At 42.2% G+C, this 15595-nt stretch overlaps 1 protein-coding gene across 1 annotated transcript; it reads right to left on the bottom strand.

The window, feature by feature from the left end:
* Nucleotides 1–1421: 1421 nt before the first annotated feature.
* LOC110528069 lies at nucleotides 1422–12896 on the bottom strand. Its single transcript, XM_021609864.2, has 3 exons — nucleotides 10430–12896; nucleotides 4974–5268; nucleotides 1422–2754 (listed from the first exon to the last, which is right to left on the bottom strand). Exons 1-3 carry the CDS (start codon nucleotides 10981–10983, stop codon nucleotides 2527–2529), a joined length of 1077 nt encoding a protein of 358 aa, XP_021465539.2. The 5' UTR covers nucleotides 10984–12896; the 3' UTR covers nucleotides 1422–2526.
* Nucleotides 12897–15595: the final 2699 nt, after the last annotated feature.

A 15595-nucleotide genomic window follows, 5' to 3' on the forward strand; every position in this document is an offset into this window, starting at 1 on the left:
TCAGCATATCTCCTATGCTGAGGCAGAAAGAAAAGTTAAAGAATGCTCTAGTGGTTCTGTTGCTGTGGAGACACGGTAGTCCAGTGCTGATGGAGAGAGGTCTGTCAGTGATAAAGAGATGCTCTGTTTTTTTGGCACCACACTCCACAAAGCAAGTCCTGCAGACTAGTTTAATCTTATCTTGATTATTGCCCAGTCATGTGGTCAAGTGCTGCAAAGGACCTAGTTAAGCCGCAGCTGGCCCAGAACAGAGCAGCACGTTTTGCTCTTCATTGTAATCAGAGGGCTTACATCAATACTATGCATGCCAGTCTCTCTTGGCTAAGAGTTGAGGAAAGATTGGCTTAATCTCTTCTTGTTTTTATAGGAAATATAAATACGTTGGAAATTCTAAATTGTTTGCATGGTCAACATGCACAAAGCACAGACACACACACTTACCCCACCAGACATGCCACCAGGGGTCTTTTCACAGTTCCCAGGTCCAGAACAAATTCAAGGAAACATGCAGTACTATAAATTGCAGTGGCGAACAAGAAGAGAAATAAGAGAAGTAAAGTGACGTAGCGCTCTAAGGCACTGCATCGCCAGCACCGGGAAACCTATGAGGTGGCTCGCAATTGGCCCAACATCGTCTGGGTTAGGGGAGGGTTTGGCTGGCCAGGATTTCCTTGGCCCATCGTGCTCTAGTGACTCCTTGTGGCGGGCCGGGCGCCTGCAAGCTGACTTCGGTCACCAGCTGGACAGATTTCCTAGTTTCCACCACAACTTTACTTCTCTTGTTTCCTTTCATTTTTGCCACTGTACTCATCTTCACCCGACATGCTGTCAGTTTCAAATGAAACATCCTCTCCTCTCTCGTTCCGAACCTGGATCATGTGACAAAATCATTCATTTTGATTGGCTGTCATTTTTTAAGGCCAGCTTTTTGGTTCATACTGCTGGCTTGTTTGCCTACAAGCTTTAGCTTTACCTATTGTTTGATGCTAGCCCCACATGCTATATGCCAATTTAGCCTGCTTAGGCTTTTCCTTACCACGCCACATGTTATTGCCTCCCACTTTTGACATTCATTTTTGGAATTACAAATGAGGAGTTTGTCAACACAATATATAAGAGCAGTGAATAAGAGGGACTCTCATTTACAGTATAGGTAAAGGCATCTACTGTAATTCTGCACTAGACAGGATTTGAAACACCATAATAGTGTTTTCAACCTTTTCCATGTAAGTCTGGCAAGGTGTTAAAAAAAGTGATGTTACAACACAACATGTCATGTTTCAGAGCACCTCAGGATGAATTTTTCAGTACACCGGCAATCTGTCTCAATACCTTCACAACCATGTGTTTCAATAATCCAGCAAAGTTAAGGTTTCGTCTCCTTTAAGGTCGTGGCAGCTCAGTTGCCACTCGTCTTAGCGTTACAAAGCACTTTATTTTAACAGTGTGTGTTACAGTAACAGCCCTGAGTGTAAAAAAAAGAGTACAGTCTATTAAGCTACTCAGTGTTAAAATTGGTCACATTAAACCCCAGTTAATTGGGCCACATCAGGGGGAAATGAATAAGTGCATGTACTTGTCAGTACATCTAAAGTTGGAGAGTTTGAAGTTTAATGAGGAGTCTGAAGATGACTATCAAACATTATTCCAGGCAGAGTGAATCATGCCACTGCAGACCCACTGTACTGGAACCCTCCCTCTTATCACCATTAATACTTAAAGTGTGTGTCTGAGAGAGTGTGTCTGAATAATGATGAGTGAGAAAGTGACAGACTCACAAATATCATACCCCCGAGACATGCTAACCTCTCACAAATACTATAACAGGGGAAGTTATCATTTTTGAGGTGTATGATATTTGTGCGTGTAACTTTCTCACTCATCATTATTCAGACACACTCACACTATTACAGCACTGTTGGATCTTTTTGATACACGCGCAATGACATCTGATAAATATGTGTATGCAACCAATACAATTCTATTTGATTTAGATACTGGTTTGGTGCTGAAGATAATGAATATGAGCTTGAAAAGTGGCAGAATTGCCCTTTAACCCAGATGGTGAAAATAATGAAATCAATAGAATGAACAACATCTGTCAAATGAAGTAAGATTGTAAACAGATTTTCCTTCCATTCTAGACATTTGAGTGACAGTTTATGCAATACTGTTTCGTTTCTCTGCTACATCATGTTCACAACTATATGTTAACAGAAAAATATAAATATACATAACCAATACAAATTCACAGAGAACAGCTGCTAGTGTATCCCACCATTACCTCCACTGCCTCCTCTCTGACTAGCAATAGTCCCCTAACCACTGCCTTGTTAACATGTCAAGCTTTGTTTTTAAATAATTGTACTGGTTCCCGTTATATCCATTTGATTGTATGACATTCACTACAGTTTAATGGGACACTAAATACATTAGGTGACACAGTGATTCTCCAGGACTGGATTCTCTCTTGACCGTTGACCTATTAAACTTTTAGACAACTGGTTTATTAGAGTGTTGGTCCAATCAGACCCAAGCAAGGACGTCGCCTCCCCAGTCCAAGCCCGGTCCACGGTACCAGGCGCGTGTAATTGGCTGAAACAGCAGGAGGAGCCGCAGCCTCCGGAGCAGCCCACAGAAGATGGCTGCCGCGACCACCACCAGCGGTGACATCATCACGAAGCCCAGGATAATAAGGGCGGAGCAACTGTTGTCGTCGAGGTAACGGCAGAAAGGAGAGTGGGAGTCTAGGACCTGCGGCGGTGGAGAGGGAGACCAATGTAACATTCAGACAGAAACAGACTCCAAAGATATGGACAATTATATTCATAAAGTATGTGTTTCTGAGTTGTTTTTGTTAGTGAAGCAAATGTTGGTGCTTTATCTGTAACTGAACTGAGGAGGTGTGTGTGTGTGTGTGTGTGTGTGTGTGTGTGTGTGTGTGTGTGTGTGTGTGTGTGTGTGTGTGTGTGTGTGTGTGTGTGTGTGCGCATGAGCAAGCAAGAGGGACCATATGGGGGAAGGTAGTGGGGCGTGACAGACTCTTTCCCAGTTTCTCTTCAATGTTCAGATAAGAGGCAGCTGCCAATAAAACCCCTAGGCTGTCAATTACCTGTGAGTGCCACACACAGAGAGAGAGAGAGAGAGATATGGAGGAAGATGGAGAGAGACTGGGATGAGAGAGAGACAGATAGAGATAAGAGTGGAGCCCTTGCTCTGCTTGTTAGACTTGATTAAAAACCTGTAAGCAATGCTAATGGGTGATATACTATATACACACTGTCAGCAAGAGGGAAGAGGAGGGATACAGCTACACAGAGAGGGACATGCACAGCCAGACAGACATGCACGCGCACAAACAGAAATTCACAAAAACACTTACATAGGAGTACACAAACACTCAAACACACTCAGTGTTTTCTCAATAGGGCTACATTCTATAATAACTCTCTCGCATAGAATTCTCTAATTGTCAACATTTTCAAGAGGAATTTCCCCAGCCACCTCAGCTGAGCTCTGCAACCTCGAAACCCATCACCAACTACAAGTACACACTCATCTACACAGCATCATTATGAGAGTGATAGCATTTACTGACTGCCTCAGAATACACATCATAATCCTGTTTTAGACACAGTCTCTTCTTAAAGGTGGTCTTAACATGACAGTTTACTACAAAAACAAGTTTGCTTCTCAGCACATCATAATCATGTTGTAGTCCAGTGTGTTCTAGACAATGATAGTTAAGTTCTAAATTAAAATTAAGTTCGTCAGATGCTTTAAGACCTCAAAAGTGTTCTTATGCCAAGATGCCTCCAGGCCATGTTGTCTATCCAGCAATATGCTTCCCTTTCCCATTCATTTGTGATTGAGGAATAGAGCCGGATCTACATAAGAGATGGCATGAGATGTGGTCTCATCTTGACATTAAACCACCATTATGAGATCTGCACTAACTTTGATTTTAAAGTCAACTCTCACTTTAATGTTGCCTATAGGCCAATGAAGTGATGTCAGCTTCCGGTTGATGTCTAAAGAAGGGCGAGGCTGATAGGACTTCCCTGCCAACCCCTATCTTACCCAGAAATGTAGTGGTGTGTCTGTCTGTCCCCAGTGCCTGTGCCATGTACTGCTGAAGAAACACAGGGTGTGCCCCAGGGTTATGCGCTTGCCCCCCTACTCTTCATAATCCACAGTACATACTCCCACTTGGACAGATACTTGAACCTGGACGTCCTGTCCCACCCTGAGTGTGTTTTCCTCTGGTCCAGGGTGTTCTCTGTGCCATGAGCGACAAGAACTGAATCCTACCACTCTTTAAATACTTGTGCAAGCTCGGTATACTTTTAGAGTGTTGGGTTAGGGTGGAGCAGAAGGGAATCGTTCATATAATTTCATGTTGAAACACTTTCATGTTGGGGCACGGCAGACTGTTATCCACTAGTAGGGTTCTTAATATTATGTTATTTTAGCTGGTTCCATATGCAAATAAGCTGTTATTAACTGGTTTATTAAGGGTTGCCAAGCGTAACGCAGGTTGACATAAAGTGTAGTCAACTTTGTTCTAAAGGCAGAAAGAATCTGATTGGTTTAGGGCAGAACAAATCTGATTGGTTTCTAAAAGGTCAATGGGCGGAGTTTAACAGATGCACAACTTTTGAAAACATGGCAGAGGTTTGAACTGAGAATCTTCTAAATAAAACTTTGAGTTACAAGTTGTAATGTTTTGAAATCATTATTGTGTTACAGTAGTCTGACAAATGAGACAATATCTCTAAGATACAACTGGTGTCCTGACTTGAAGCAAAGAGTAAAATGTAGCATACTTGCAGCAACATACTAAGCTAATCAGAGAAATCTAGCAAGCTAAGCATTATGACCACAATTCAGAGATAAAATCCTACCACAGTATTCTGATGGTCAAAGGTTGTGTTAGAGACATTGAGTGGCACTATGAGCAACCCACTACTCACCCGTGAGTGGCAGAGGAAGCCGACGTAGAGCAGCAGCGAGGCGGGCAGCAGGACCAGGGTGAACACGGCCATCAGGACCAGGACACACACCAGGACCACGCCCACGTTCCACAACAGCAGCCCCGCCCCGCACGTCACACAGCCACACCTGCCCCGGCGGCTTCCCCACGCGCTGCCCTCACTGTGGGCCAGGGGAGGGGGCAGCATCTTCACCCCCTCCCCCACCCAGAACTCCTGCTCCTTCTCCTCGTCACCTGAGCCCCCCTCATCCAGGTCCACGTCCACCCCACACATCCTGATGGGGAGAGAGCGATGGAAGGAGAAAGGAGGAGAGAGAGAATACATTGATATATTTAACAATGGAGTTTTATCAGTAGGAGAGTGAATCGTCCAATATCATTCTTCATGGATGTAGCGTAATCCTACTTTTCCTACAATCCCCTGCCTATTGTTCTATGTTTCCCCACGCGTTAATGTGTTTACCACTGGGATGTCACGGACCAACACACAGCTTTGTGACTAATGGTAAACCATTAATGCTATTGGACGTACAGCTTTAAAACAGACTTCTGAGAGAGGAAACATTAACTATGGATTTGGTGTAAGGCTGCATGAGCTGTGACTAAACCACACAAAAACAACACTAGACACTTTGGAACACAAAGCTTTCCTATCTCATCCTAGAATATACAAGGTCTGAGGTCATCTGCACCTGTACACAGCCCATCTGTAAACAGCCCATCTATCTACCTACCTCATCCCCATACTGTCTTTATTTATTTATCTTGCTCCTTTGCACCCCAGTATCTCTACTTGCACATTCATCTTCTGCACATCTACCATTCCAGTGTTTTAATTGCTATATTGCAAATACTTTGCCACCATGGCCTATTTATTGCCTTAACTCCCTTATCTTACCTCATTTGCACTCACTGTATATAGACTTTCTGTTTTATTTTGTTCTACTGTATTATTGACTATGTTTTGTTTATTCCATGTGTAACTCTGTGTTGTTGTATGTGTCAAATTGCAATGTTTTTATCTTGGCCAGGTCGCAGTTGCAAATGAGAACTTGTTCTCAACTAGCCTAACTGGTTATAAAGGTGAAATAAAAATAATAAAAAAAATTAAAAATCTGCCTTCGGGCCTAAACAGCAGGAACACAGACTTCATCAAAGAAATTGGAAATGCAGACATTGTCATCCTACAAGAAACATGGTATAAAGGAGATGGACCCACTAGTTGCCCTCTAGGTTACAGAGAGCTGGTAGTCCCATCTATCAAACTACCTGGTGTGAAACAGGGTAGAGAGTTAGGCTGTATTTTAATTTGGTACAGAGCGGACCTAACACACTCAATTAAATTAGTTAAAACAGGAACATTTTACATCTGTATAGAAATGAAGGAACAGAGAAAAATGTCCTCATGTGTGATACCTACAGTGGGGCAAAAAAGTATTTAGTCAGACACCAATTATGCAAATTCTCCCACTTAAAAAGATGAAAGAGGCCTGTAATTTTTATCATAGGTACACTTCAACTATGACAGACAAAATGAGAAAAAAATCCAGAAAATCACATTGTAGGATTTTGAATGAATTTATTTGCAAATTATGGTGGAAAATAAGTATTTGGTCACCTACAAACAAGCAAGAATTCTGGCTCTCACAGACCTATAACTTCTTCTTTAAGAGGCTCCTCTGTCCTCCACTCATTACCTGTATTAATGGCACCTGTTTGAACTTGTTATCAGTATAAAAGACACCTGTCCACAACCTCAGACAATCACACTCCAAAGTCCACTATGGCCAAGACCAAAGAGCTGTCAAAGGACACCAGAAACAAAATTGTAGACCTGCACCGGGCTGGGAAGACTGAATCTGCAATAGGTAAGCAGCTTGGTTTGAAGAAATCAACTGTGGGAGCAATTATTAGGAAATGGAAGACATACAAGACCACTGCTAATCTCCCTCGATCTGGGGCTCCACGCAAGATCTCACCCCGTGGGGTAAAAATGATCACAAGAATGGTGAGCAAAAATCCCAGAACCACACGGGGGGACCTAGTGAATGACCTGCAGAGAGCTGGGACCAAAGTAACAAAGCCTACCATCAGTAACACACTACGCCGCCAGGGACTCAAATCCTGCAGTGCCAAACGTGTCCCCCTGCTTAAGCCAGTACATGTCCAGGCCCGTCTGAGGTTTGCTAGAGAGCATTTGGATGATCCAGAAGAAGATTGGGAGAATGTCATATGGTCAGATGAAACCAAAATATAACTTTTTGGTAAAAACTCAACTCGTTGTGTTTGGAGGACAAAGAATGCTGAGTTGCATCCAAAGAACACCATACCTACTGTGAAGCATGGGGGTGGAAACATCATGCTTTGGGGCTGTTTTTCTGCAAAGGGACTTGGACGACTGATCCGTGTAAAGGAAAGAATGAATGGGGCCATGTATCGTGAGATTTTGAGTGAAAACCTCCTTCCATCAGCAAGGGCATTGAAGATGAATCGTGGCTGGGTCTTTCAGCATGACTATGGTCCCAAACACACCGCCCGGGCAACAACAAATTCAATCCCCTCTAGACAATTTCCTGGGCATAAGGTTATACTTTAATAGTGAAGGTGTAAACTTGGCAGTAGAAAACCTAAACAGTATTTTTAACCTCTCAGCTTCCCTATCAAATCAAAAAATGTCAACCTAAGTAAATTAACAACAATGACAAATGGTTTGATGAAGAATGCAAAAACCTAAGAAGGAAATTGAGAAACCTATCCAACCAAAAACATAGAGACCCAGAAAACCTGAGCCTACGCCTTCATTATGGTGAACACGAATAGTTATCTATCCAAAATGGAGATGTATGGATAAACCACTTCTCCAATCTTTTTGGCTCTATAACAAAGAACAAACAGCAAAAACATATACATGATCAAATAAATCTTAGAATCAACTATTAAAGACTACCAGAACCCGCAGGATTCTCCAATTACATTGAATGAACTACAGGACAAAAAACAACCTTCCAATCCAAATAGACCTGTGGGGTTGATGGTATCCTAAATTAAATTATAAAATATACAGACCACAAATTCAAAAATTGGCTATACTTAAACTCCTTAACATCATCCTCAGCTCTGGCATCTTCCCCAATATTGAAACCAAGGACTGATCACCCCAATCCACAAAAGTGGAGACAAATTTGACCCCAATAACTACCGTGGGGGATATGTGTCAACAGCAACCTTGGGAAAATCCTCTGCATTATCATTAACAGCAGACTCATACATTTTCTCAGCAAAAACAATGTACTGAGCAAATGTCAAATAGTATTTTTTACCAAATTACTGTACGACAGACCACGCATTCATCCTGCACACCCTAATTGATAAACAAACAACCCATAACAAAGGCAGTCTTCTCATGCTTTGTTGATTTCAAAAAAGCTTTCAACTCAATTTGGCATGAGGGTCTGCTATACAAAGTGATGGAAAGTCATATTGGGGGAAAAACATACAACATTATAAAATCCATGTACACAAACAAGTGTGTGGTAAAATTGACAAAAAAAACACATATTTCTTTCCACGGGGCTGGGGGGTGAGACAGGGATGTAGCCTAAGCCCCACCATCTTCAACATATATATCAACAAATTGGCGAAGGCATTTGAACAGTCTGCAGCACCCGGCCTCACCCTACTAGAATCTGAAGTCAAAGTCTACGGTTTGCTGATGATCTGGTGCTTCTGTCCCCAACCAAGGACGGCTTACAGCAGCACCTAGATCTTCTGCACAGATTCTGTCAGACCTGGGCCCTGACAGTAAATCTCAGTCAGACAAAAATAATGGAGTTCCAAAAAAGGTCCAGTTGCACAATAAAAATTCCATCTAGACACCATTGTCCTAGAGCACAAAAAAAACTATACATACCTTGGCCTAAACATCAGCAACACAGGTAACTTCCACAAAGCTGTGAACGATCTGAGAGACAAGACAAGAAGAGCCTTCTAAGCTATCAAAAGGAACATCAAATTCGACATACCAATTAGGATCTGGCAAAAAATACTTGAATCAGTTATATAACCTATTGCCCTTTATGGTTGTGAGGTCTGGGATCCGCTCACCAACCAAGGAGTCACAAAATGGGACAAAAACCAAATTGAGACTCTGCATGCAGAATCATGCAAAAATATCCTCTGTGTACAATGTAAAACACCAAATAATGCATGCAAGCAGAATTAGGCCGATACCTGATAATTATCAAATCCAGAATAAGCTGCTAAATTCTACAACCACCTAAAAGGAAAAGATTCCCAAACCTTCCATAATAATTTGAGAAATGAACAAAATGAAAAATGAACCTGGAGAAGAGCCTCCTTAGCAAGCTGGTCCTGTGGCTCTGTTCACAAACACAAACAGACCCTACAGAGCCACAGGACATCAACACAATTAGACCCAACCAAATCATGAGATAAGAAAAAGAAAATTACTTGACACATTGGAAAGAATTAACAAAAAAACTGAGCAAACTAGAATGCTATTTGGCCCTAAACAGGGAGTACACAGTGACAGAATATTAAGAAACTCACATATCTAGTGGATAAAATACCACAGTGTGTAATCACAGCAGCAAGATTTGTGACCTGTTGCCACAAGAAAAGGGCAACCAGTGAAGAACTAACACCATTGTAAATACAACCTATATTTATATTTATTTATTTTACCTTTTGTACTTTAACTATTTGCACATCACTACAACACTGTATATATATGTAATATGTAAACATGTTTCCCATGCGTGAGTGAGAGAGAGAAAGAGAGAGAGAGAGAGAGAGAGAGAGAGAGAGAGAGAGAGAGATAAAACAATAAGGTACTGCATATTGTTGTTCCACAAAACATAATAAGGACTCATAAAAGGACCCAATTACCCTTACCATCACGCCCAGATACATTTAACTTGTGTCCGATATATCATCGTTATTTTCATCACCCCGCCCAGCCCCATTCCTATCCCCACCCCATCCTGCGCTCAGTGGAATTGATAACAGCGATCGATCCACCGCCACTCCCCACCCCTTCACCAACCGAGCTTCTTAGTAGCAGCAGCACCACCCCCTGGATAAAAACTGGTTAAATCAATGTTGTTTCCACATCATTTCAACCAAAAAATTCAATGTAATGATGTTTAAAACGGATTGGATTTGCAACATAAATCATCAACTTTGAACCTAAATCCAATTCATTGTTGGTTGATTTCAAGTTGAATTTACATTTGTTGGCAGCTCAACCAAATGTAAATCAAAACTAGACGTTGAACTGACGTCTGTCCCCAGTGGGACTCACAACTATAAATAACACATTTAAAATTCAACACTGTCATCATACTTAAGATATAGTATTTCACAAAATACAACAATTCAAGCAGATTTGTATTCCAAATATATTTTCACATTTACCTCGCTCTGGTGTCTCTGTCGCTATGCCTCAGAAGTCTCCTTTGAAATTGTTGACCCCAGAACAGGAGCAGGTGCTTCCAAACTCCAGAGTATGTCAGAATAAGATGATATTTCCTCGTTTGCTGAGAACAGTAAAAACAAACAAAACAGCGCTTCATAGGATGCGCACCTATTGCCTTTTCCAAGACAGTAGCACAGCGATGCTTGTGTGCTGCGTTCGAGTGTGTATAGATCAGAGCGGTGCGCAGAGCGCATGCTGTGAGTATGTGTACTATGTTAGTGTTTGAGAGAGAGAGAGAGAGAGAGAGAGAGAGAGAGAGAGAGAGAGAGAGAGAGAGAGAGTTTGAGAGAGTCCACCTCAGCACAATTGGACACGGCGCACTGTCCTCTTCAACATTAGTGACTTCACATGCAAGCGGTGGAGTGAAAATGAGATAACGGGATGAGCAGACCATACCATAAACCCTATTACTATTTGCCTGTTTAAATGATGTCCTCTTCTCTTTTAGCTGAATCTGATTTTCCCAACGTTTGACCTTACTTTGGAAGCTCATCTAACTTTTTTTTTTTTTACTTAAAAAAAAATAATTTTATCCAAGTTTACTTGGAGCATCATAAACTTACTCTCATGTAATGCATTATTGCATCCCTATGTTAATTATCCTTGTTTACCAAAAGCCTTGGTAACAGCGCCATCATATAAGCACAAATCCCTCAATGATGCAACATCAGAAGACCAAAGCCAGGCAAAGCAGCACTCACCCATCTCTTGGACATAGGCTGCTTGTTGGCAGTGTTACCTGTACAGGCTCTGGTACTGTTAACCTACAGATGGGACATGGAGGGCTTGATTAATAATCCCTGTAGGTTCTATCAGCCAGACATGAGGCTGTCCTACGCACCTCTCTGATGAGAGAGGTCTGGGTTGGGCTATCCCCATGTGACAGATTACGGAGACCATACCCCGCTCACCCCCTCTAATGTCTCACAGTAGCCGATACCACAGTCCCTCCCAAACAAAAAAACAAACACACACACACACACTGTCACTCTCTCCACAATCTCTCCACTTCCCTTGCTGTCTGTAGGACTGGGCCGGGTCCAGCTGGGGAATAGGTTAAACTGATGGTATGACATGGTTGACAAATGATGAATAGAAAACTCTCCCTGGAGTATTCTCTCTCTCTCTGGTGCAGGACCTTTTACTGGAAAAACCACCCTGTGTAGTCCTCTCCCACTGATAGTCAGGACAACTTCTCAATGCAGTCATACTGACATCTGCTGGTCTGTTTGGTTATGGTTTCAAACATGGTTGGTCTTTTTTGTTCGTTACCAAATCATGCTTATTTGTCAATTGAAAGGTTTGAACAGTTTCAAGTCAAAACACACAGTCACCGGTGTTTAATCATTCCTTTTTCTTGTAATGCAAAGCAGCCATAAGTTACTGTAACTTAATATCAGCCAGGAATAGATCTCTCTGGTCAATGTAACCTCTGGCTGTCCCTGACCTCAGACACCCCACTGATCCCCTTCACTATCTGTATTTTAAACTCTATTGAGCTCTACCAACAGACAGACCAGAGAGCTGCACTAATGGACGAGCTCAAGCTGTACTCGCTCTCTCTCTCTGAACTCCTTCTTCCTCAGGCTTTTAGTCACTCTAACCAACTCCATCTATCGACAACACACCACTCTGGGTTGCCATGACATCTCATTGGGAAGATGTATATTTTAGTGGCTTTATAGGTCAAAATCACTCAGTGATGGAATTATCAGATGAGAGTTAACCTTCATAAAGGTAGAAACAGGAACATTGTCCATATGATCTCAAACTCAGATAATAAAGCACTTAGCTGGTGGAGAAAAAGGAGTGGGAATTTACATTCATTTACATTACAATACTTTTTGTAGTTTTAATGCCTGCCGTTTAGTATTGGTTAAAATGGGGGGAAAGTCCTCTCTGCGTGTTTGATCTGTATGTTACTTACTAGCCAAGGGTTTCTATTAGAGAACAACATGTCCATTGTGACTGCTGTAGGCAGAGAGTAGTGAAGATGCAAACATGGCCAAAACCCTCAAATCTATGGTCCACAGTTAGAATTATAACACGCACAGCCTTAACCTCTGCACTTGAGGGAAAATCTGAAACACTATGGTGTTAGTACATTTAAATAGGTGAGATTAGGACTGGGGATTGAAAGGTAACCAATGTAAAGAGATGCACAATTCTGTAACTTGTTTTCAAATCCGAACACTTCTCAAATCAAATCAAATCCAATTTTAATAAAATCACATTTTATCAGTCACATGCGCCGAATACGACAGGTGTAGTAGACCTTACAGTGAAACAAGCCCCTAACCAACAGAGCAGTTTCCAAAAATACGGATAAGACTAAGAGATAAAAAGTAACAAGTAATTAAAGAGCAGCAGTAAAAAATAACAATATATACAGGGTGCTGCCGGTACAGAGTCAATATGCGGGGGTACCGGTTAGTTAAGGTAATATGTACATGTACAGTGCCTTGCGAAAGTATTCGGCCCCCTTGAACTTTGTGACCTTTTGCCACATTTCAGGCTTCAAACATAAAGATATAAAACTGTATTTTTTTGTGAAGAATCAACAACAAGTGGGACACAATCATGAAGTGGAACGACATTTATTGGATATTTCAAACTTTAACAAATTTAAAAACTGAAAAATTGGGCGTGCAAAATTATTCAGCCCCCTTAAGTTAATACTTTGTAGCGCCACCTTTTGCTGCGATTACAGCTGTAAGTCGCTTGGGGTATGTCTCTATCAGTTTTGCACATCGAGAGACTGACATTTTTTCCCATTCCTCCTTGCAAAACAGCTCGAGCTCAGTGAGGTTGGATGGAGAGCATTTGTGAACAGCAGTTTTCAGTTCTGTCCACAGATTCTCGATTGAATTCAGGTCTGGACTTTGACTTGGCCATTCTAACACCTGGATATGTTTATTTTTGAACCATTCCATTGTAGATTTTGCTTTATGTTTTGGATCATTGTCTTGTTGGAAGACAAATCTCAGTCCCAGTCTCAGGTCGTTTGCAGACTCCATCAGGTTTTCTTCCAGAATGGTCCTGTATTTGGCTCCATCCATCTTCCCATCAATTTTAACCATCTTCCCTGTCCCTGCTGAAGAAAAGCAGGCCCAAACCATGATGCTGCCACCACCATGTTTGACAGTGGGGATGGTGTGTTCAGCTGTGTTGCTTTTACGCCAAACATAACGTTTTGCATTGTTGCCAAAAAGTTCAATTTTGGTTTCATCTGACCAGAGCAACTTCTTCCACATGTTTGGTGTGTCTCCCAGGTGGCTTGTGGCAAACTTTAAACGACACTTTTTGTGGATATCTTTAAGAAATGGCTTTCTTCTTGTCACTCTTCCATAAAGGCCAGATTTGTGCAATATACGACTGATTGTTGTCCTATGGACAGAGTCTCCCACCTCAGCTGTAGATCTCTGCAGTTCATCCAGAGTGATCATGGGCCTCTTGGCTGCATCTCTGATCAGTCTTCTCCTTGTATGAGCTGAAAGTTTAGAGGGACGGCCAGATCTTGGTAGATTTGCAGTGGTCTAATACTCCTTCCATTTCAATATTATCGCTTGCACAGTGCTCCTTGGGATGTTTAAAGCTTGGGAAATCTTTTTGTATCCAAATCCGGCTTTAAACTTCTTCACAACAGTATCTCGGACCTGCCTGGTGTGTTCCTTGTTCTTCATGATGCTCTCTGCGCTTTTAACGGACCTCTGAGACTATCACAGTGCAGGTGCATTTATACGGAGACTTGATTACACACAGGTGGATTGTATTTATCATCATTAGTCATTTAGGTCAACATTGGATCATTCAGAGATCCTCACTGAACTTCTGGAGAGAGTTTGCTGCACTGAAAGTAAAGGGGCTGAATAATTTTGCACGCCCAATTTTTAAGTTTTTGATTTGTTAAAAAAGTTTGAAATATCCAATAAATGTCATTCCACTTCATGATTGTGTCCCACTTGTTGTTGATTCTTCACAAAAAAATACAGTTTTATATCTTTATGTTTGAAGCCTGAAATGTGGCAAAAGGTCGCAAAGTTCAAGGGGGCCGAATACTTTCGCAAGGCACTGTAGGTAGAGTTGTTAAAGTGACTATGTATAGATGACAACAGAGAGTGGCAGTGGTGTGGAGAATGGAGGGGGCAATGCAAATAGTCTGGGTAGCCATTTTACTAGATGTTCAGGAGTCCTATGGCTTGGGGGTAGAAGCTGTTTAGAAGCCTCTTGGACCTAGACTAGGTGCTCCGGTACCGCTTGCCGTGCGGTAGCAGAGAGAACAGTCTATGACTAGGGTGGCTGGAGTCTTTGACAATTTTTCGGGCCTTCCTCTGACACTGCCTGGTATAGAGGTCCTGGATGGCAGGAAGCTTGGCCCCAGTAATGTACTGGGCCATTTGCACTACCCTCACGGTCAGAGGCCGAGCAGTTGCCATACCAGGCAGTGACACAACAAGTCAAGATGCTCTCGATGGTGCAGCTGTAAAACCTTTTGAGGATCTGAGGACCCATGCCAAATCTTTTCAGTCTCCTGAGGGGGAATAGGTTTTGTCGTGTCCTCTTCATGACTGTCTCGGTGTGCTTGGACCATGTTAGTTTGTTGGTGATGTGGACACCAAGGAACTTGAAGCTCTCAACCTGCTCCACTGCAACCCTGTGTATGAGAATGGGGGCATGCTCGGTCCTCTTTTTCCTGTAGTCCACAATCATCTCCTTTGTCTTGATCACATTGAGGGAGAGATTGTTGTCATGTGTTGTTACCAACCCTTACCACCTGGGGGCGGCCCGTCAAGAAGTCCCGGATCCAGTTGCAAAGGAAGGTGTTTAGTCCCCAGGGTCCTTAGCTTATTGATGAGCTTTGAGGGCACTATGGTGTTGAACACTGAGCTGTAGTCAATGAACAGCATTTTCACTTAGGTGTTCCTTTTGTCCAGGTGGGAAAGGGCAGTATGGAGTGCAATAGACACTGCATCATCTGTGGATCTGTTGGGGAGGTATTCAAATTGGAGTGGGATAATGGTATTGGTATTGGTATTCTGTATCCAAATGCTGCATTTCTTTCTTGTGATCATTCGACTTTTTAGTTTGAAATGATATACACACCA

This window comes from Oncorhynchus mykiss, chromosome 7 (genome assembly GCF_013265735.2).
Source record: "Oncorhynchus mykiss isolate Arlee chromosome 7, USDA_OmykA_1.1, whole genome shotgun sequence".
NCBI lineage: Eukaryota > Metazoa > Chordata > Actinopteri > Salmoniformes > Salmonidae > Oncorhynchus > Oncorhynchus mykiss.